General features: G+C 37.6%; 1 protein-coding gene across 1 annotated transcript in view; it reads right to left on the bottom strand.

Annotated features, from left to right (window-relative positions):
* The window catches only part of Cbl (E3 ubiquitin-protein ligase CBL), a 455909-nt gene that overhangs the window by 334201 nt on the left and 100180 nt on the right, over positions 1-21528 (bottom strand). The window contains exon 4 of the mRNA XM_090382106.1: positions 14095-14232. Within this exon, the coding sequence (XP_090238232.1) occupies positions 14095-14232 (138 nt within the window). The remainder of the gene's footprint in view (positions 1-14094; positions 14233-21528) is intronic.

Below are 21528 nucleotides of genomic sequence, written 5' to 3'. Positions count from 1 at the left end.
AATAGCCTAAATAAATTTAAGGCTGAGCTGGATAGGCATTTGGAACGAATGGAGGGGTGAAATGGGGGCATTTTTTTTTTTTTTTTTTTGGCTGATGCTGAATAAGCTTGCTTTCCTGCATTGTATGCCTCTACTAATGCTAATGTATAAATTATGTGCTTCTCTCCTCATGTACGTATCTATCCAGTTGAGCTTTGAATTTCTTCAAATTGTCAGCTGCTACTATCTGCAGAGGAAACTTGTTTCAATATCAATGGCTTGCTGGCTAAAGAAATACTTTGTATAATCTGGTCTAAACCTCTTCACTATATTTCAAATTCATGGCCACTTGTACTAGAATCCTTTATAAGAGTGAAAATTCTGCCTTCATTCATTTTACTAATCACTCTCAGAACCATATAAACCTCAATCAGGTCTCTTCTAAGTTGCCTGGTTGATTATGTGGGTGGCAGAGCTTGAGAAAGTCTTTCTTTTTATGTTCATCCTTTTGCTCTGAATCCTTTCAACAAGCTTTGTCTCCATAATTGGACTCAGCATTCCAAATGCAGTCTTACAATTGCCTTATACAGTTGGATTATGACCTCCCTATCTCTACAGGACATTGTTCAATAAATCATCCATAGGACACATGGGCTTTCCTGGATACCTGTTTAAATTGTTCAGAAAACTTCATATCTGCCCACATTGTAACTCCTAGATCCCTTCCTTTGTCTGCTGTTTTCAATTGAACCCCCAAGTGTATAAGTTATTCTGGGCTTGCTATTTTCTAAGTATAAGACCATAACTGTTCTCTAAGTATAAGAGCACTGCATTTTGATGCATTGAAACATAGCTGCCACTTTTCTGAACATTCTCAAAGCCTCTTCAAGTCATGCTGAAGAGGTTGCTTCTTGGCACTGATCACTAATGACTAAACCAATCTTTATGTCATCTACAAGTTTGGACATCATGCCCTTTATGGATGTTGTTGTTTATGAAAATCAGAAACAAGTGGTCCAAGAAATGATCATTGGAAGATTCTTTTTCTGCCATTAGACCTACCTGAAGAATATCCATTAATCACAACCTTCTGCCCTGTAGTCAACCCATGATCTTAACAGATTCCAGCTTATACAGTAACCTCTGATGAGGGAATGAGTCAAATTCCATGCTGAAATCCAAATAAACAAAGTCAAAATTGTTCCCTACATGTGCTCATGAGTAACTGTGTCAAAATAGCTTCCAGGTTTAGTTAAACATGATTTTTCCTTAACAAAATCATATTGCGTGTCCTTCAGAATACCATTTCTATCTAAAAGTCTCTGGATTGCATGCACTCTTTATCATTGCCTCTAAGATTTTCCCTACCACTGAAGTCAGACTAACCATAGTAACTACAGTTAGTCTAACTTCTATTCTGTAGTTACTGAATTCACTCTTAGAAAGGCCTTTGTGTATTGGTGATACTATGTACTGGTTCTGCTGTTATGCATTGGCATTGGAGAAGTTGACACTTTTCCAATCCAACGGAATTTCTTCCCGAGTCCAATGATGCCCTTAATTAACCTCAAGGGTTCAGTACACCCTCTGGCTGCCTCCATCAAAATTACTGGGTATATGATAATAACTCCAGGAGCCTTCTTTGCTTTCAAGAACGACAGTTTTTCTAATAAACAGTCATTTCTAATTTTGAAATCACTAATTCTATATTATGAAATCAGTAAAAGCTGTTGCGAACTGCCTATTCAATTCATCAGCAACATCAGCTGGGTTATCTAAGACTCTCATACTCAGTACACAAGTGTCTAATCTGATTCGTTTCCTTCTTTGGATCCACATACATGAAAATCTCCTTGTCCCCATTGTTTTCTGTCTTAGCTACAGTTTTCTCACACTCAGACTTGGCCTCACTAACAAATGAACTTGTAGCTGTTGTAGGTTTCAGTACTTTTAATCGTTCTCTTACTTTCCCATACTGTCTTTTTCTACTCTATTAGACTGGCCAGCTCTCTTTCATCCATCTTGGCATCCTCCTCATGCTACATTTGCTTAAAGTTTATATATGCATTCATGACTTCTGTGATTATTGCTTTAATGGTTTTATGATTCTAATGTATTTGCTATCTCTCTGCGATCTGCACAATTAATAGATGCCATTTAGCTTCTTAAACTATCACAGTCTTCTTTTCTGAAATTAACACTTTCCTTTACCTTTAATTACTGCAACATCTTTCGTCATCTTCCAACTAACACTAATTTGCTATCGTTGACCATTTCCAGATAACTGCCCACAACTTATTTTGAAGTCGAAGTAGGCCAAGATCTTCATCTGTTAATAGAACTGAGATATCATCTTCATATGTAACTAGGTGAATTGCAGGAAAAATATGTAATAGCTGATTGATAAACAAAATGGAAAGAACAGGTCTCAGGAGAGAACCTGCATTCCTCTAAGATTTACTGATGTCAGAAAAGGAGTGGTTAGTTTTAATAAAAAAAGGAGTTAGGTAGGTAATCGCACGAGTTGGTTGATGTTTCCTCTTAAACCTAGTTGGTCTAATTTAGCTAGAAGTAATTGATGACTGATGGAATCCCAAGTTTTTGAGAGATCAAGTAACAAGGCCACTGTATAGTAGCTTGCTTCTAGGTTGTCAGTGATTCTGGAAGAGAAATCAACAATTGCTAGGTCAGCAGGGATAACATGAAATTTTGTATAAAGAAGAAATGCTATTTATACCAAAGAGTATTTCAAGTGATTTTAAAAAGGTCATTATATGGAATAAATCAATATTGTTAATATTCAATAAACTTAATTTAATTATCTGTAAACAGAACTATTGTTAATCTGATAACCTTTGCTTAGTATTAAATTAGAAGTCAGACAGTGGTCATCAATTGGCACTGCTCTTCGTGGACTAATGCTATTAGAGGAGTCCCTCGGGAGTGCTGGATCCATTATTGTTTTCAATATTTATTACCGATATGCTGCCGATGAAGGTATATCATGCTTAAGGTCTAACAGATGATACAAAGGTTGGCAGGGTAGTTTAATGACAGTAATCAGGGTGAGCTACTGAAACAAGGTCTAGGAAAATTAGGTCAATGAGTTGAGAAATGGCATCTGAAGTTTAACATTGACAAAAGCAAGCTACTGCATATGGGTGGCAGTCATCCCAGTTTAACATATCAACTGTGTGGTACTACACACAGTTTTTAAATTCTATACAGTGGGAGATGTTACCAACAGCAAATTCTAAATGGGAAGTGCATTCAAGGAATTAATCGTGGAAGCTACTAGGCTTTTCATACCAATTAAGAAATACTATTCAAGATTTAGACCTAAATGGAAGGCAGATGAAATAATGAGATTCGTGGCAGAGAAGAAAAAATGCATGGGTTGCTTATAAATTATCAGGTGACATAGAAGCCTATGGGAGATATAAGCTAGTCAGTAATCAAGTCAGAAAGGAAGTTAGGCAAGCGAAGTTAGTTTACAAGAAACCTTCGGCAAAGGATGCTAAGGAAAACGACAAGGACTTTTCTTTAATTATATGAATTCTAGAAGGAAGGGAAGGAATCAGATTGGTCCACTTGATACCGATGGTTCCTTGTTGAGGATTCTGCTCAGGTAGCTGATAAACTGAATGAGCATTCCACATCTACATTCACACATGAGGAATTCTGTAGAGAAGTGGAGGCCAGAAGCTTATCAAACTCTAACAGGGAGCTAAATGATTTTGTAATAAACGAAAGCAAAGTGAAGAACAAATTGCTGAAGTTAAACATACGGAAGACAACTGGAATGGATGAGATATATTGGAATCAGGGGAGGTAGCAAAGGGCTGGAGACCTATCAGTTATGTTCTGTTATGGTGAAAATAATGGAGTCACTCATTAAAGAAGCATTGCAGGATCATCTAGACAATACTGCAGTAATAATTCAGACACACCATGGGTTTGTTAAGAGAAAATATGGTCTGACAAATTTGATTAGATACTATGATCTGGTTACAAAGGAACTGGATGCAAAAAATAATTCTGAGATCATATACTTGGATTTCAGGAAAGCTTTTGAGGCTATTGTGCATGGAAACTACTGTACAAATTGGAGCAGTATGGTATTAAGGACAAGGTGCTACAAAAGATAAAAAACGGTGGTTGAGTGGAAGACAACAGAGAATTGTAAACAATGGACACTGCTTTTCGTGGACTAATGTTATTAGTGGAGTACCCCAGGGTTTGGTGTTAGGACAACCGTTGTTCTGTATATTTATCAACGATATTGATGAATATATATCAAGCTTAATTTCCACGTTTCCTGATGATAATAGTGGCAGTATGCTACTGCAGCAGGATCTAGAAAAGTTGGACAGATGGGCTGAGAAGTGGTAACTGAAGTTTAACATTGACAAATGCAAAGTACTGCACATGGGTAGAACTACAGAGAAACGCACCAACTGTGTAGTACTACACTTAAGGTGGTAGAAAATGAAAAAACCTGGAAGTAATTGTGCAATCAGAAGTTTTCTGAGCAGTGCAGACAGGCTGCCAGAACAGGTCATGGGTTATTGTCAATGATGACTGTCCCCTTTGAGGAAAGATAGTTGTAGAATAGATGGCCGGAAATTTGCCTTTAGCCAGGAGGTAGTGATTGCTGGAACAAACTTCATCTGTAATTATGGAAGTTGATAGCTTAATTAAATTCAAGGAGGAACTGAACAAACTTTTTTTTTGAGGGAATGGATGTGTGAATTTTTTTTTTTTTTGCCTGATGCTACATAAGCTTTCTTTCTTGCATCACTGCCTCTACTACTACACTCAAGAAAGTGGGATATGAAAAAGACCTGGTGATGCGCAGTCAGAAATTAAATTCTCTGAACAGAGCAGACAGACTGCCAGGCCTGCTCATGAGGTTTTGTCAATGATATACAGAAACTTCATGAAGCAGGTAAAATAAGGAGATTTCCTCTTTGTACAATAAATCAGATTGGTCCACTTGATATTGATGGGTCAACTGTTGATGATCCTGCTCAGGTAGCTAACAAACTAAATGAATATTTTGCATCGACATTCACACATGAGGAGTTATTCAGCAAGGGGAATGCCAGAGGTGTATTCAACTCTAGCAGTAAGCTACAGAATCTTGAAATAACTGGGAGTAAAGTGGAGAAGAAACTGTTGAAGATAAACACAAGAAAGGCACCCGGGGTGGATGGGATCTATCCAGTTATATTAAAGGAGGCAGCAAAGTAAGCAAGCAAACCCTTAGCCATAATTATGAGAGCTTTCTTGGACTCAGGGGAGGTACCCATAGACTGGAAATGTGCAAATGTGACCCCAATTCACAAAGGAGGATCAAAGGCTGACACAAGTAATTATAGCCCTGTGAGCTTAACTTCTGTTCCAGGAAAATTAATGGAGGCACTGGTTAAAGAAGCACTGCAGGATCATTTAGACAAGACTTCAGTTATAGCTCAGACACAGCATGGTTTTGTTAAGGGGAAGTCTTGCCTGACCAACTTGATTGGATACTATGATGCAGTCACAAAAGAACTGGATGCAGGGAATAACTTTGATATTATATACTTGGATCTTAGAAAGGCTTTTGATACTGTTGCACATGGAAGACTGCTACACAAATTGGACCAGTGTGACATTGGAGGCAAATTGCTGCTATGGATAAAGGGGTGGTTGAGGGGGGAGAAGACAGAGAGTGGTAATCAATGGACACTGCTCATCGTGGACTAATGTTATTAGTGGAGTCCCTCAGGGCTCAGTGTTGGGTCCATTATTGTTTTCTGTATTTATAAATGATATTGATGATGGTATATCAAGCTTAATGTCCAAGTTTGCAGACAAAGGTTGGCAGGGTTGTCAAGGACACTACTGACACTATGCTGCTGCAACAGGATCTGGAAAGGTTGAGCAGATGGGCTGAGAGGTGAGGTGGCAAATGAAGTTTAACATTGACAAATGTAAAGTACTACACATGGGAAACAGCAACCCCAGAGCAACGTATCAACTCTGTGGTACTACACTGACAGTGGTAGAGAATGAAAGAGACTTGGGGGTGGGTGGTTGTTTGTTTGTTTGTTTGTTTGTTATTTGGTTTTTAGGAGCATTAGCAACTAAGGCCATATTGCTCCGGGGATATGCGGTGGTCATTCCCTGACCTTTCCGCATCCTCCGTATTTGGTGGTGATGGGCTCGAACCCCGGTCTAATCAAGAAGCGTGTGCTACGCACTGCTGCTCCTTCCCACCTGGCTACGGAGGCGCCTGGGGGTGGTTGTGCAGGCAGATATGAAGTTCTCTGAGCAGTGCAGATGGGCTGCAAGAGTAGCTCATGGAGTATTGTCAATGATATACAGGAATTTTTCCAGCAGGGATAAGGAGGTGATTATTCCATTGTATAAGGCGATGGTCAGGCCACACCTAGAGTACTGTATACAGGTCTGGAGGCCTCATTTCAAGAAGGATGTAGAGCTGCTGGAACGAGTACAGAGAAGGGCAACAAGATTAGTGAATGGAACAAAGGGGTGCTCTTACGAAGAAAGGCTTAAGTTTTGCAAATTACAGTGTCTGGAGACTAGGCACCAGCGAGGTGATCTGATAGAGGTGTATAAAGCCTTGAATGGTTTAAGCATGCTCAATGCTGATGGGATTCTTCCTCTAGCTCAGAAAAATCACCTGAGAGGGCATAAATTCAAATTGAGGAAAGACAGATGTAGGATAGACGTGCAGAAATTTGCCTTTAGCCAGTGGGTGGTTGGTTGGTGGAACAGACTTCCATCCCTTGTGGTAGAGGTTGATAGCCTAAATAAGTTTAAGGCTCAGCTGGACAGGTATTTTGAACGAACAGAGGGGTGAAGTGGAAGTGGGTCTTTTTTTTTTTTTTTTTTTTGGATGATGCTGCATAAGCTTGCTTTCTTGCATCAAATGCCTCTACTAATGCTAATGTTACTTTGCATCGATATTTACATTAAAAAAACCTTTGTGTCAATGACATAATATGGAAGTGAAGTTGAAAAAAATGTAATTAATGATGTTGAAATTTCAAATGATTATTTAATGAGAACTTTCGTGCCTACAGGCGAGTAAGGCTCCAGTGGTTGATGGCACATACCCTATAATCTTAAAGGAGGTGGCAAGTGAGTGCATTGAACCATTAAGGCTAGTTATGAGAGCATCAATGGACAGGAGAGATTCTGTTGGATTGGTGTAAATTGGAACATAAAGGTGGTTCTAAGAGTGTAATGGGAAATTAGCGACTGGCCAGTCTATCTTTGGTAGTAGGGAAAATCATGGAGGCAATGTTCAAGGGTGGAATTCAGGATCATTTAGATGGAAATGGAATTCTGTACGATACACAGCATGGTTTTGTAAAGGGAAAATCATGTTTAACAAATCTGGTTAGCCATTTTGACAGGTAACTTGTGAGCTGGATTTAGGGAATAATTTCGACATTGTTTATTTGGATTTCAGAAAGCATTTGACTCAGTCCCACATGAGTAGTTACTTTATAAGTTGGAGCAGGCTGGAATCATATGGAAAATCCTTAGATGGATAGCATGATGGCTTGAGGACACCAGGCAGAGGATTGTGATAAATGGTTATTCCTCAAGATTGGGTTAATGTTTTGCAAATTACAGTGTCTGGAGACTAGGCACCTGCGAGGTGATCTGATTGTTGTTGTTATTTGGTTTTTTGGAGTATTAGCAACTGAGGCCATATTGCTCCGGAGATATGCAGTGGTCATTCCCTGACCTTTCTGCATCCTCCGTATTTGGTGGTCACAGGTTTGAACCCCGATCTAATCAAGAAGTGTGTGCTACACACTGCTGCTCCTGCCCACCTGGCTATGGAGGCACCCTGATCTGATTGAGGTGTATAAAGCCTTCAATGGCTTGAGCATGCTCAATGCGGATGGGATTCTTCCACTTGCTCAGAATAATCACCTGAGAGGGCATAAATTCAAATTGAGGAAAGACGGTTGTAGGATAGATGTGCGGAAGTTTGCCTTTAGCCAGCGGGTGGTTGATTGCTGGAACAAACTTCCATCTGTCGTTGTAGAAGTTGATAGCTTAAATAGATTCAAGGCAGAATCTTGACAAACATCTGGGGCGAGTGGATGAGTGAAATAAGGGTGGTTTTTTTTTTTGGGTGATGCTATATAAGCTTGCTTTCTTGTATCATGTGCCTTTGCTAATGCAAGTAGCGGGGTTCCCCAAGGATCGGTACTGGGACCACTGTTGTTTTTGATTATCTTAAATGACATCTATGAAGGGATGGAGAGTGTGAAGTCTATACTTGCAGATGATGTAAAGATCAGTAGAGTAATTATTGATCACCTCCAAGCAGAACTTCTTCAGAGTGACCTAGATAGACTTCTGGAATGGTCAGAAAAGTGGCAGCTATGCTTTAATTCAGCAAAATGCAAGGTCTTACACCTGGGGAACAGCAACCCCAAAATAACTTATACACTTGGTGGAGTTGATCTAAAGTCAGTAGTGGAGGAACGGGACTTGGGAGTCCCGTTCATCCACTTACATATAGTCAGACATGAAGTTGTCCGAGAATTGTGGACAGGTTGCAATGTTGCATGGTGTCCTATCGATGATTTATCAAACATTTGCTAGTAAAGTAGAGATAACTATGTCATAATCACATAAAGGTGATTTTATAACCTTTATGTGATTAAATTATAAACAATTATTTTTTTTTAATTAATACTGAAAATACGGTATATTTTGTATCAATACCAGAAAATGACCGGGATCCCGGTATTGCAAGCCCTAGTGTCTACTTGTATAAAAAGTGTTTTCCTATAAAATTTTACCCTAAAGGGTTGTTATACTGGAATGGATCCACAGCCTGGGATATCAGGATTGAAAATAATCAGGCATGGACAGTATGTTGAAGCTAATGATGTTAAATCAGCTCTTTATAATATGTATTTTTGATACTGAAATAGAACTGAATTTAAGTGATGTGGATTCTGAATCTCATTCAAATGCATCTATTGATGTTAGAACACTGCAAACAACAGATGCCAGCATTACTTAGAGTGACAATTCTTTACAGGTGAAATCAGTTTACTAAAAACAGTGCCTACTTGTGTCAAAACAGTGTTTCATTGCCCCAGAGAAACACTCAAGGCACACATAAAGAACCCTTGCAAATATAAGCAGTAGCGAACATGTTAATACGACTTTTAAATTTACAGTTTGATGAAAATGTAATTCTTAGATCTTTTATTTCTGCTTTTCTTTGTAGTGAAATGTAGTTTATCGTATATATAAATTCTCTGCTTGCACCTTCATGATGGTGGGACCGCTGATAACCTTGAGTATAACCCATGTCCAAAAATTGAAATATTGCACATGGTATATTGGAGGTGATCACCAGATGTGAAAAACTGGAAGCAGGGGTTGAAGCATGCTGTCTCTAACACCACACAGAAGAATGTCACACCTCTGTGTTACCAGCCAATACTAGGTGGTAGATGACTCTCATCAGATGCAATGCCAAAACTTTGCTTACTGGAGGCTTGAAGTAGAGAAACCCATATTTAGTCTCTAGAAAAAAAGCTCAAGAAACCTCAGATGGCATCAATCATGCAGTATATGATTGGTATATAGTCCACAAGACATAACCTAATGTTAATTCTCTAGGAGGCATCTGGATCAGCTACTGTACAAAGGGTACTAGGAAAGTTTTGCAATACAGCTTTGTTTATTTAATTTTTTCAAAGTAATTTCCTCTACATTCAATACACCTCTCCATCCTCCGAAACCAATCTTTAAACCAGTTCTGCCAAGTTTCACTAGGGAGTAAAGCACACTCGTTGTCCCAAGCCCGTTGAAGGTCCTCATCACTGGAAAACCGCCTCCCTTTTATCTTCATTTTCACATGCGGGAACAGTGCAAAGTCGCAGGGAGCAAGGTCTGGACTGTAGGGAGGGTGCTCGAGAAGTTTCAGTCCTGTCGTGGTCAAATATTCGGTGCAGGCTTTGGCGCGGTGAGCTGGAGCATTATCGTGATGGAGGTACCAGGTGTCCATTCTTGACTTTGGCCGCAGGTTCTTCATAGATCCAATGACTTTAGGCAGGCATTATTCAGTATACCACTTAGCTGTGACTGTCTTCTGCATGTCCAAAACGACACGTTCCACAATTCCACTGATTCAATTGAAAAATTGAATCACGTTCCACAATTCCACAATTCAATTGAAAAATACAGCTATCATTTTCTTCTTTACAGATCGGGATTTTCTGACAATTACGGGTGTGTCGTCATCATCAAAGACCCAAACTTTGTTTTGAGCCTTGGTCGGCAGATCGTAATAGTACAGCCAAGTCTCATCACCTGTCACGATGTTGTTCACATACTGAGATTGTCCCTTATCAAACTTTTTTAACATCTCCCGGCACCAAGTCACACGTCGTGTCATTTGCTCTTCAGTCAGTTGATGCGGCACCCAGAGAGAACAAAGTTTCTTCACGTGCAAATGATCTTGCAGAATCGAACGAATTGCTGGTGCATTTAGGCCCAAAGTATCCTCTATCTGTTGGTAGGTCACTCGCCTGTTTTCGTCAAGCATTTTCCTCCATAACTGACGTTCGTGGCCTTCCCGGCCTCTCAGAATCCTCCAGAGTGAAATTTCCCCTTTGGAATTCTCTATACCACCTGAATATCGTTGTACGATGTGGACAATCATCATCTAGTGCAAGAGTCATTTCTTCTAAGCACTGGTCTATGGTTAAACCACGCACGAAATTATACCGCAAAACTGTCCTTATCTCATTTCGTGACCATGATGCCATAGCAAGCACTTTACACTCTCACTACTAATGAATAACTGAGCCCATCGACTTGGCGCGGCGGCTACTATGCACGTATGAACATGTCTCAACATGCAGCAACAAGCAGCTTCCTGTGATTCATTGTTGCGTCATATTGCAAAACTTTCCTAGTACCCTTTGTATAATCTCACTGCCTCTACTCTGCCAGATAGTGACAGATGGAAGTTCGAGACCACAAGGAGCTGGGTATATTCTTGTTGTGTGTATACCATATTGAAATTTTTTCATTGCCTCATTCATGTCCCCCTACCTTTTCTTTACTACTGAATACATAATAAATCATCAAAGTAATAGAACAAACTTATCTAAGAAAAGATCTCAGCATCCCAAACACCTAGTTCATTTCACAAATATACATGGTCTCAGTTCCAATATAAGTGATGTTCAATTCCACCTACAGTGATGGTCTACTGAGGTTTACTGAGCCCCACTTACTTTTTCTGACAGAATTTCAATTATCAGTTGATTCAACCACTGCTAACTAACTTGTCTTAATTATTCACTGTATGATTCCTTTTACTTTAGAGGTGGTACTTGTGCATATGTCTGCTCTAATATTAACTTAGAAATCTGTAATCACCTTGTTTTGATCTTTTCCAGCTTAAAATCTCTCTACCCAAGTCAAATTCATCTATGGTATCTATCTATCAATCTCCCAACTCCACTAATCACTTTGAATTCTTTTACTTCCTATCTTTGAAACTCAACTATCTCCAGTCCTACTTTCCTAACAGTGAGTTAATTTTTCTTAGTGATTTTAATGTTCACAACCCCAGTTGGCTTCACTTTTCAGCCAAACAGAACCAGCTGTTCAGGATGCTGAAGCTTTTGCAATTATTATTGAGCTTGCATAGGTTGTTCATTTACCTGACAGAATCCCAAACAATCCCAACCACACAGTCAACATCCTTAACCTTTTTCCTCACAAACAACCCTTCCAAGTACACAATCAAGGTGAGTAGTTTTCTAGGCACCTCAGATCAAAACTTATTGATAGTTTCTTCACCAGTGGAGAACCAAGTTTTGATCTGACCACACTGTGAAACAGTTATTAATCAAACTAGACTGAACAGGCTAAGAGGAGAAAACTTGCTTCTTGTCCAAACAGTTGAGCAATCTAGTACCAAAAGCTCTTGAGAGCAACATCTGAACATGCTCAGCTTCCATCTCTGTTAAAATACTGATGTTTCTATTGCAACCTCAGGTATAGATAAAGCTGACCTGCTTGCATCCTACATTTCTTCCAACTCTTGTATTAACAATCTAGGCAAACCACCTCTTACTATTCCCAGTACACTGCACTCAATGTCGCCTGTAGCCTTCCATCAAAAAGATATCAGAAGAATTTTGAACAACTTTGTTGCCAAGAAAGCTCCAGGTCCTGATGGTATTTCTCCGTTTGTCCTCAAAACCTGTGCTCCTGAGTTTATTTCTGTTCTATATCACTTTTTTACACTTTCTTATTCCGATGATGTTTTCCCCTTCTGCTTGAAAATTTGCTCATATCCAGCCAGTTGCTAAAAAGAGCGACAAATCCCTCCCATCCAATTATCATCCCACTGCATTTACTTCTACTCTTTCCAAAGTAATAGAGAAATCTATTAACTGCCAACTCCTAAACTATCTAAAGCCTTCCATCTGATCATTGATTGCCAATATGGGTTCTGTCAGTGTCGATCTGCAAGTGATATAATGGTTTATGCTACCCTTCTATGAACATTCAATGGAAAAGTTTGGTGAAACTAAAGTAGTTGCTCTTGACATATGAAGTGCTTTTGATCGTGTTTGGCATTAAGGTCTTCTAAATAAGCTTCTTCTATCTTATCATAAATATCTTCTTTCATCTTCTCACCTCCAAACAATGCACAGTACTGAGTACTATAGGTTCTAATACCTCTTGTGTTTGGGGTTTTCATTAAAAAAAAAAACAGTTAGTCTTAACTTCAATGGATGCTTTCAAAAGGCTTCAAAAATGATCAAAAAAGGGCTATGTTGTAATACAGGAAAATGCAATGTCCTACACCTGGGGAATGGCAATCCCAAAATAACTTAAACATTTTGTGTTTTGAATTAAAAATAGAAGAAACCGATCTGAGAATTACAACATGGGCAAATATGAAGTTTTCCAAGCATTGTAAACAGGCATCCAGGACAGCCCATGGTGTCCTATCAATGATTCATTGAACAAAAGAGATAATGGAGGTTATCTCTGTCGTTCGTAACCCAATGGTATAAGGCAATATAAAATTGCATTTGGAATGCTGCGTCAAAGTATAGAGACCTCACCTGAAAAAAAAGACATTGCACTTCTTGCAAGGGTTCAATGACAGGCAAATCTCATGGTGAAATTGGCAAAATGGCAACCTTATGAGGAAAGACTATGTGGTCTATAGAGCTTGGCAACCAGGCACCTTAAAGGGGACCTGAGGTTTATAAGGTTCTGAGAGGAGTTAATAAAATGAATGAGGTGGAATTTTCATTGTTATAGATAATTCTAGTACTAGTGTCCCTAAATTCAAATCACAATGGAAGAGGTTTAGACTAGATTGTAGGAAGTTTTCTTTTAGCCAGCAAATTGTTAATTACTAGAAAAAATTGTCTCCACAGGTAGTTGAGGGTGACAGTTTAGATAGTTACCTGTGTAAGGACAGAAGCACAATTTGTATTTTCTTATCTACTTTTTTTTTATTTTTTTTTTTTTGGCCAATACAACAAAAGTCTATGTCTTCCTTGCACTATATGGCTAGTACTAATTCTAAATGATTCCTTAGATTCCATCCTAGATGCAAATTTTAAATTATCAATTGAAAGATAATGTTGAAAGTTTCAACATTGCCTTAAAAGCTATGGACTTTTATACCAATGGTGTATGAGACAAAGTACCAGACTCAAGTTCAATTCAAAGATATTGAAGATTCCAGAATGATTACGTTTCATTTTTGCAAGAAAAATGGATTTTACACATAAGCTTCAATAACAGCCCTGCATCCCTGTGTACAGAATATTACATAAAGCTAATTTACATCTTTCCAGTCCATAAACCTAGCATTGAAACAGTACAAAATCATTTGATGAAACAGTAGCGTTACACTTTTAATACTGCATCATGTACAATAAAAGAATGCAATAAACCAGATCAACTCTCAATGCATGTCACGTGACTCTTAGATTTGTGCATTGATGACTAACCTTTTTTTTTTTAGTACTAGTTATCACGACAATAAAAAAATGCCACTAAGTTCAGCACACTTACAAGCCTTCTCTATATCCATCCAATAGAGCTTGACAGAGAGATTTATTTTGAGGAATAGTCTGGAGAATAGTGCCTTCTGTTGTTACATAACCAATTGCCCACTGACCTAGTCGTGTACAACTCAGCCTAAACACATAACTATAAAAAAAAAAAAAGAAACAGAGGAAAAGATAATTTTAATTATTTAACATTAATTAAACTGTATTCAAAAATACATATAAACTTGTTATAAATTAATGAAAGAAACAAAATAGTTTTAATAATATATTTAAAGATATTTTTTTGGGATTAAATGATGATGAAAATCAATAAAACAATATACTCATTAAATAGTTTTATTATTACTTCACTATAACTGAGACTAGCCAATTGCAATTCAAAGTTATAGTGAAATACTCAATTCCATTCACTTTCAGATATTTCTAATGTTAATAAGTTGTCTTTTTTTGTGTTGTGTTATGTTATGTAGGATGAGCCATTAAAGTTCAATCAGAGTGGAAAATCATTATAGTTCAACTGCAGTGAGCGAACCAATCAGAATGTTAATTATAAGGACTAATATTCGAGATATATATTGGAGCTTGAGGATAGACTTGCCAAGCAGCAGTCAGGTCCAGGGCAACAGCTGCCATTAACCTTGCAGTAGTCGGGCAGGACCTGACACGTGTCCATCGAAAATATCTGCTGAACATTAATTAATAATTAATAATCTGAAATTTTTTCTACCAACCTAATTACAGTCAAATTTTTCCTAAGATATTTTGAAGTTAAAAATTATTATTTAGTTGGAGTTAGAAAATAAAAAGAATCTGACAGGTCCTACACGCCTATTTTCGTAATTCTTTGTGCCCTGGCTTCATGCAGGATCTCACAGGTTCTGCTCTGACTCTGCATCGAACAATTGCTATTCTAAGTGAAGGTTACCTACCAGTAATTTCTGACACATTCTAAGTTTAAAAAGAAAACATTCTCTTAATTAACAAGCTATTTTTACTTTCAGCTTCTCATGAACAACACATGACTCAAGTATATACTGAAATTGATGCACCGCTAACATGTGGCAGAGGGATCTACTATGGAAAATAGTTCCTTTATTTTATGTTTAATCGTACTTTTTTTTTTTTTTTTGTTGTAATTATTATTAAGTAAAAATTATCATTGAGTAAAATGATTATTCTTATTATTTATTTCATTCTTTTATTTGTTTCAACATTAATGTGTACAAACCTAAGTTTTAAATGCTAAACTCTTTAATAATTCTCTGAACTGAAAAATGGAAATGGACTTAATAAAATTAATTTCATGGAAATGAAATTAATTTTATGTGTATATTTTATGACTATAACTTTGTTTATTCTTTTGCAGCAGTATTAATTTTTTTTGTTTTTATTTAATGTGTAAAAAACTGAATTTTTAAATATATAATTTTTTTATTAAAAATTTAAAAAAACACATAATATATAGTGCTGCAATCCATTAAGAAAAGAAGAAATACTGGTATAAGCAATATTAAAAAAAAAAAAAAAACAACTTTTTCCAGAAACAATAAACAAAGTTGGGCACCTGTCAGGGTTAATGCAACTGCATCCATAACAAACAGGGGCACAACTACTGCTGGGTAATGAAGAATTAGAACTAATTAGAGGAGATGTACAGAATGGGTTGAGTGGGTTTTTTTTGGTTGATGCTGTATAAGTTTGCTTCTCCGTAGCCGAGGTCAGGAGCGAGAGTGCAGCGGCACACGCTCTTTGAGTAGACCGGGGTTCAAGCCCCTGACTGCTAAATACTGTCTATCTGCCAACCTGCACTGGACCAGCATGGCAGATTATGGTCCATTTCCCTCAGCATGAGTTGTTGAGGAGGCTTCCATCCTGCAGTGGGTTGATAATGGCTGCAATTTACTTTTTTTTTTTTTTGTTTTTTAAGTTTGCTTCCCTGAATCATTAGCCACTACTACTATTACTAATCTATATACTAATATTTTTCTTGTATTTCAATATTTAACTCGGGTTTTTCTTTTTCTACTCTCATAACCTCTGTTTAGCTAGTTTCTACAAATCTTTCTCAGAATCTGCCACTAATACAATATCACCTGGAATTGAACACACTCAATAACATTTCCCCACAATCACCTTCACACCATACAACTCTTCCTCGTACATAATTCCTTTATGATATGCCTCCATAACCATTTCTTCTACATATATATTGGAGTACGTTACTCATATTTGGGCAAATTTGATAGAAAAGGTTTCGATCATGTGTTTGGCATATAAGGTCTTCTAAATAAGTTCCCACCTTATAGATGGCTGTCTGTGTTTTGCAATTGGATACCAAGTTTTCTCTCTAGCTACAAACTACGTATCTTCTCACTTCTCCAGTAATTCTCATGTACGTTCTTTTTCGCCCACACTTTTCCCATTAAATATTATAAATCTTTCAGAGACTAGAAATCTCATCCATAGTTCTACTGATGATAGGACCCTACATTCTACCATTCACTTTGCAAAAACATTCTTTTCACAAATGGAATTTTACCAGCAGCAATTTCTTAAATGCCAATCTACAAGTAATTCTCCACTGAGGAAAACAAAACCTTAACTTCAATCCACCTGAAAACTCAGCCCTGTATTATTCCTCTCAAAAACGAGTCTATTGCTCCTGTGCTCATCTTAGATAAACTCAGATTTCTAAACAAGAATACACCTATATTAGGGATTACCCTGAGTTGGTATAAGCAGATCAAAATACTGCTTCTACAGCATCAAAAAGAAATGGGATTTTTTTTTTTTTTTTACTCTTGGTGTTAAATTTTCTTCTAAGCAACCATTCACTCTGTACAAATCTCATATTTGTTCTACCATGGAATACTATTTCCATAGAGCTGTAAAAACAAGTGCATGTACACCAATTCTAAGAGTGGTTAATAAATTTGATGACTTTGAATTGCTGGTCAAAACATCAAAGGCGTATATTGTTGAGATATCAGAAACATGGTGACACAGAAATAAACAGTGCAGAATTGGAATATAGGGAGTACAATATGTACAGAAAGAATAGACAGGATAGGAAGAGAGGAGGGGTTATACTGGTAGTTAAGAAACACAAAATCTAAGGAAGTGCATCCAATTAACATAGATGGACAGTGCAATGTTGAGTCAGTTTGGTGTGACACAGGCATGGGGAAAGCAAAAAAAAGAAAAGTGTGTTATAGGCCTAGTGACTCTGATGAGTACAACAAACAATTGCACACAGAAATAGAGCGAGCCAGTAAATTAGAATGTTTCTAATGGGGAATTTTAATTTCCCAGATGTTGACTGGAACTTGTGGTTTGGTCACTCGCACACCAGCTTTTTGTGGATTTAATGGGCGATTTTTTTCCAACAGCAGCATGTTCGAGAGGCAATCAGAAGGAGTGATACTCTTGATCTGATTATCAGCAGTAATTATTCATGCATTAAGAATTTGCAGATAAAGGAACCACTAGGTGGCAGTGATCACAGTGTACTGATGTGGGATTTACTTAAAGACAAAACTACCATCCGGGGTAAAGGTAAGGGATTTTGTTTTTTATGAATCTGCAGTGGTCTCAGACAGTTTTTCAATTCTATACAGAGAGACCAACTGATGATGTTACCAACAGCAAATTCTAAGTGGGAAGCATTCAAGGAATTAATCTTGAAAGTTACTAGGCCTTTCATACCAACTAAGAAATACTTTTCAAGGTTTAGGCCTAAATGGATGTCAGATGAATTAATGAAGCTCGTAACAGAGAAGAAAAATTCATTGGATGCATATAAATTATCAGGTGACACAGAATCCTATGGCAGATATAAGCTAGTCTGTAATCAAGTCACAAAGGAGGTTAGGCAAGTGAAGGCAGATTAAGAGAAAACTTTGGCAAAGGATGTAAAGAAACACAGCAGAGACTTCTTTATTATGGGGATGAATCAGGTTGTTCCACATGATATCATGTGGAACAACCACATGATATCATGTGGAACCTAAGCTTGTTGGTGAACCTAAACAGAAAGCTGAAAACCTAATGAGTATTTTGCATCTACATTTACACATGAGGAATTGAGGGGAAGTAGAGGACAGAAGCTTATTAAAACTCTAATGAGTATCATAATGATTTTGTAATAACAGAGAGCGAAGTGGAGGAGAAACTGTTGAAGTTAAACATAAGTTAAACTGGATGGGATCTATCCAGTTATATTAAAGGAGGCAGCAAAGGAAGTAAGCAAACCCTTAGCCATAATTATTAATTATAAGAGCATCCTTGGACTCAGTGGAGGTCCCCATGGACTGGAGAAGTGCAAATATATCGCCAATTCACAAAAGGAGGAGGGGATCAAAGGGTGATAGGAGTAATTATAGACTTCTTAGTTTAACCTCTGTCATGGGGTAAATAATGGAGTCACTGGTTAACGAAGCACTTCAGGATCATCCAAACAAGACTGTAGTAGTAGTTTCAAATCAAATCATTTCCAATCATAGTATCCAATCAAATTGGTCAGGGAAGACTGAAGTCTTCTCTGATCAATCTGATTGGATACTATGATGTGGTCACAAAGGAAATGGATGCAAAAAATTAATTTTGATATCATATACAAGAACTCCCCAACTTACGTATGGGTTGCGTTCTGCGGAACGCTACGTAGGTCGGAATTTCTCCCATGCTTGTACAGCACTCCCAACTGTGCTTGTTGAATTGATTAAATCAAAAATTAAATGTTCAATGAACATGTAAATAGAATTATTTATTGTATTTTTTCAATTTTTTTATCTCATGCGCAGGAAAAATTACAAAAGAGTGCAATTTAAAAAATTTCAAAATTATAAAATTACAAAAAAAAGAGAGGAGACAGGCATAATGTCAGTAAGTTTTACCTCTCGAGCACCGTTGCCAGAATCAACATCTTCAGCTGATAAGTATGCTGCTGTGGAGGATGAGGGTTGTGTAGATTTAGAAGGGGTCGGCCGCTCAACCTTACGAAAGAACATATTAATGGATGTAATGAATGACTGGACGGCAGCTTTTTTATTTTCATCGTAGATTTATTTGTAGCAAGCAAGCATATCATTCACCCCTCTGTTAACTTTTAAGAATAATTCGCTCTTAGGATCCATCTTCCCATTGCCAATGCAATTTCACGAAATTGCCATTGCCATCTCTCTCTGGTAATGAAGCATCTCGGCTCGTCATTTGGTTCATCTTGAGCTTTGTCAGCATTTTCTTCTTTCACTTTCACTGCCTGCAAGTCAATAAGTTCTTCATTAGATAATTCCTTCTCTTCTTCCTCTATTAACTCCTCCACATCTTTGGCGTCAACATCCAACTGAAGTAGCTCTGCAACCTTTACAATCTTATCTGTAATCTCTTCATATGATTCGTCTTTTTCAAATCCTTCGAAGCATTTTACGAGCCATGGGCATATTTTCTTCCATCCGACATTTAAACAACTTTTAGTCATTTCCGCACAGGTCTTATTAATGTTTAAGATTGCGTGGTAAATATTGTAAGATTTCCAAAAGTCTCTTAACGTAAAATTTTTCTCACCGTCTACTGGAGTAAATGCCTGAGCAAATGTTGTGTGTAAACAGTATGCTTTTAAATTCGAAATAACACCCTGATCCATAGGTTGGATGAGTGAAGTCTTGTTTGGCAGTAGAAATATAACTCTCACGTTCGAATTGAAATCATCTAGATGCGTAGGATGTCCAGGAGCATTATCTAATATAATGCAAAATCTTGAAAGGAACGTCGTTGTCTTTACAATATTTTTCAACCTCGGGAATGAAGCAGCATTTAAACCAACCCTCAAAGAGAGAGAGATGTTAATCTGGCTCTCTGGTTCAATCGGAAATGCAGGGATAGGATGACTTTAGTGATGCCCTTAAATGCACCAGGATTTCCAGAATGGTACACAAGCAGTGGTTTTAATCTGTAATCTCCCACTGCATTAGCCCTATCTTTTGATGCCTTGAAACCTGGCATTGTATTTTCCTCTTTGGCATTGTATGTTCGACCCGGCATTTTTTCCAATACAGAGCAGTCGTGTGAACGTTAAAAATTTGCTGCATTGAACAGCCGCCTTCATCAATAATTTTTTCCAACACATCACAAAATTTCTCTGCAGCTGCAGAATTGGCACTGGCGACTTCACCGCATACTTTAATATTGTGGAAACCAACGCGATGCTTGAACCTATGAAACCACCCCTTACATGCCACAAATTTGGGTTGGGGTTCTCCGTACTTATCCTTAATATCTTTATAAATACTTCTTGCTTTTGCTTGAATGGTCATTAGACTCAGAAGCACTCGCTTCTGAATCTGATTTTCCGTCCATATTATTAACAACTGTTCCATCTTCGATATAGCACCTGAACGCTGTTTTCTAATCACTGTTGATCTTAAGTGTGTTGATTCTTTGACATGTTCTTTTATATGTACATTGTCCTTTCAAATAGTATTCACTGTTCAAGCAGCGAGAATTAATTCCCTTGCAATAAATGACAAACTTTGTCCTACTTTGTACTTCATTTCTAAATCAGTTTTGTTTGGTTTCCTAGCACTGCCAGCACTTGCACTTTCTATTGGTCCCTTTCACTTCACCAAACTTCCAAGGACTTGGAACAAATTACAAAAAAAAAAAAAAAAAAAAAAAAAAGTGCTATTGGGTTCACATTACGATGTTTTCACGATACCTCCATTTATTCCTACAGGATGCAAAATACATTTTCCCGATTTTTTTTAAGTTTGCACCAGCCAGCAAAAACTTACGTAAAGTCGAATTTCAATAAGTCAGGGAGTTCCTGTACTTGTATTTCAGGAAAGCTTTTGATACTGTTGCACATGAAAAACTGCTGTATAAATTGGAGCAGTATGCATTAAAGGCGAGTTGCTACAATGGATGAAATGGTGGTTGAGTGGGAAATGAGAGAGAGTGGTGATCAATTGACACTGCTCTTTGTGGACTAATGTTATTAGCGGATTCCTCCAGGGTTCCGTGTTGGGCCCACTGTTGTTTTTACATTTATCAATGATATTGATGAAGGTATATCAGGCTGAATGTCGAAGTTGGCAGATGATACAAAAGTTGGCAGGGTTGTTAATGACAGTAATGGCAGTGTTTTTTTTTGTTATGAAAACCCCAATCATGAGAGCTATTAGAGCCTATAGTACTTAGTACCATGCTTGGGTTGGAGGTTGAGAAGACAAAAGAAGCTATTTCTTGACATTAGACTTGAACTTCTATTGACTGTAATTTTCAGGAAACACGTATGAAGGAAGGTTGTTCCAGAAAATGGCATTTGAATGAATAAAGGAGGAAGATGAAAAGTTGGTTCTGTGGGTTTGAAGTTGGTGGTAGCACATGTTCGGACTGTTTTGAAAGAGAGAGAGAGAGCAGAAATTATAGAAGCTGT

Source organism: Mastigoproctus giganteus, chromosome 9 (assembly GCF_048544385.1).
Source record: "Mastigoproctus giganteus isolate SK-2022 chromosome 9, ASM4854438v1, whole genome shotgun sequence".
Taxonomy (NCBI): Eukaryota; Metazoa; Arthropoda; class Arachnida; order Uropygi; family Thelyphonidae; genus Mastigoproctus; species Mastigoproctus giganteus.
This window is presented reverse-complemented; position numbering and strand designations above follow the sequence as displayed.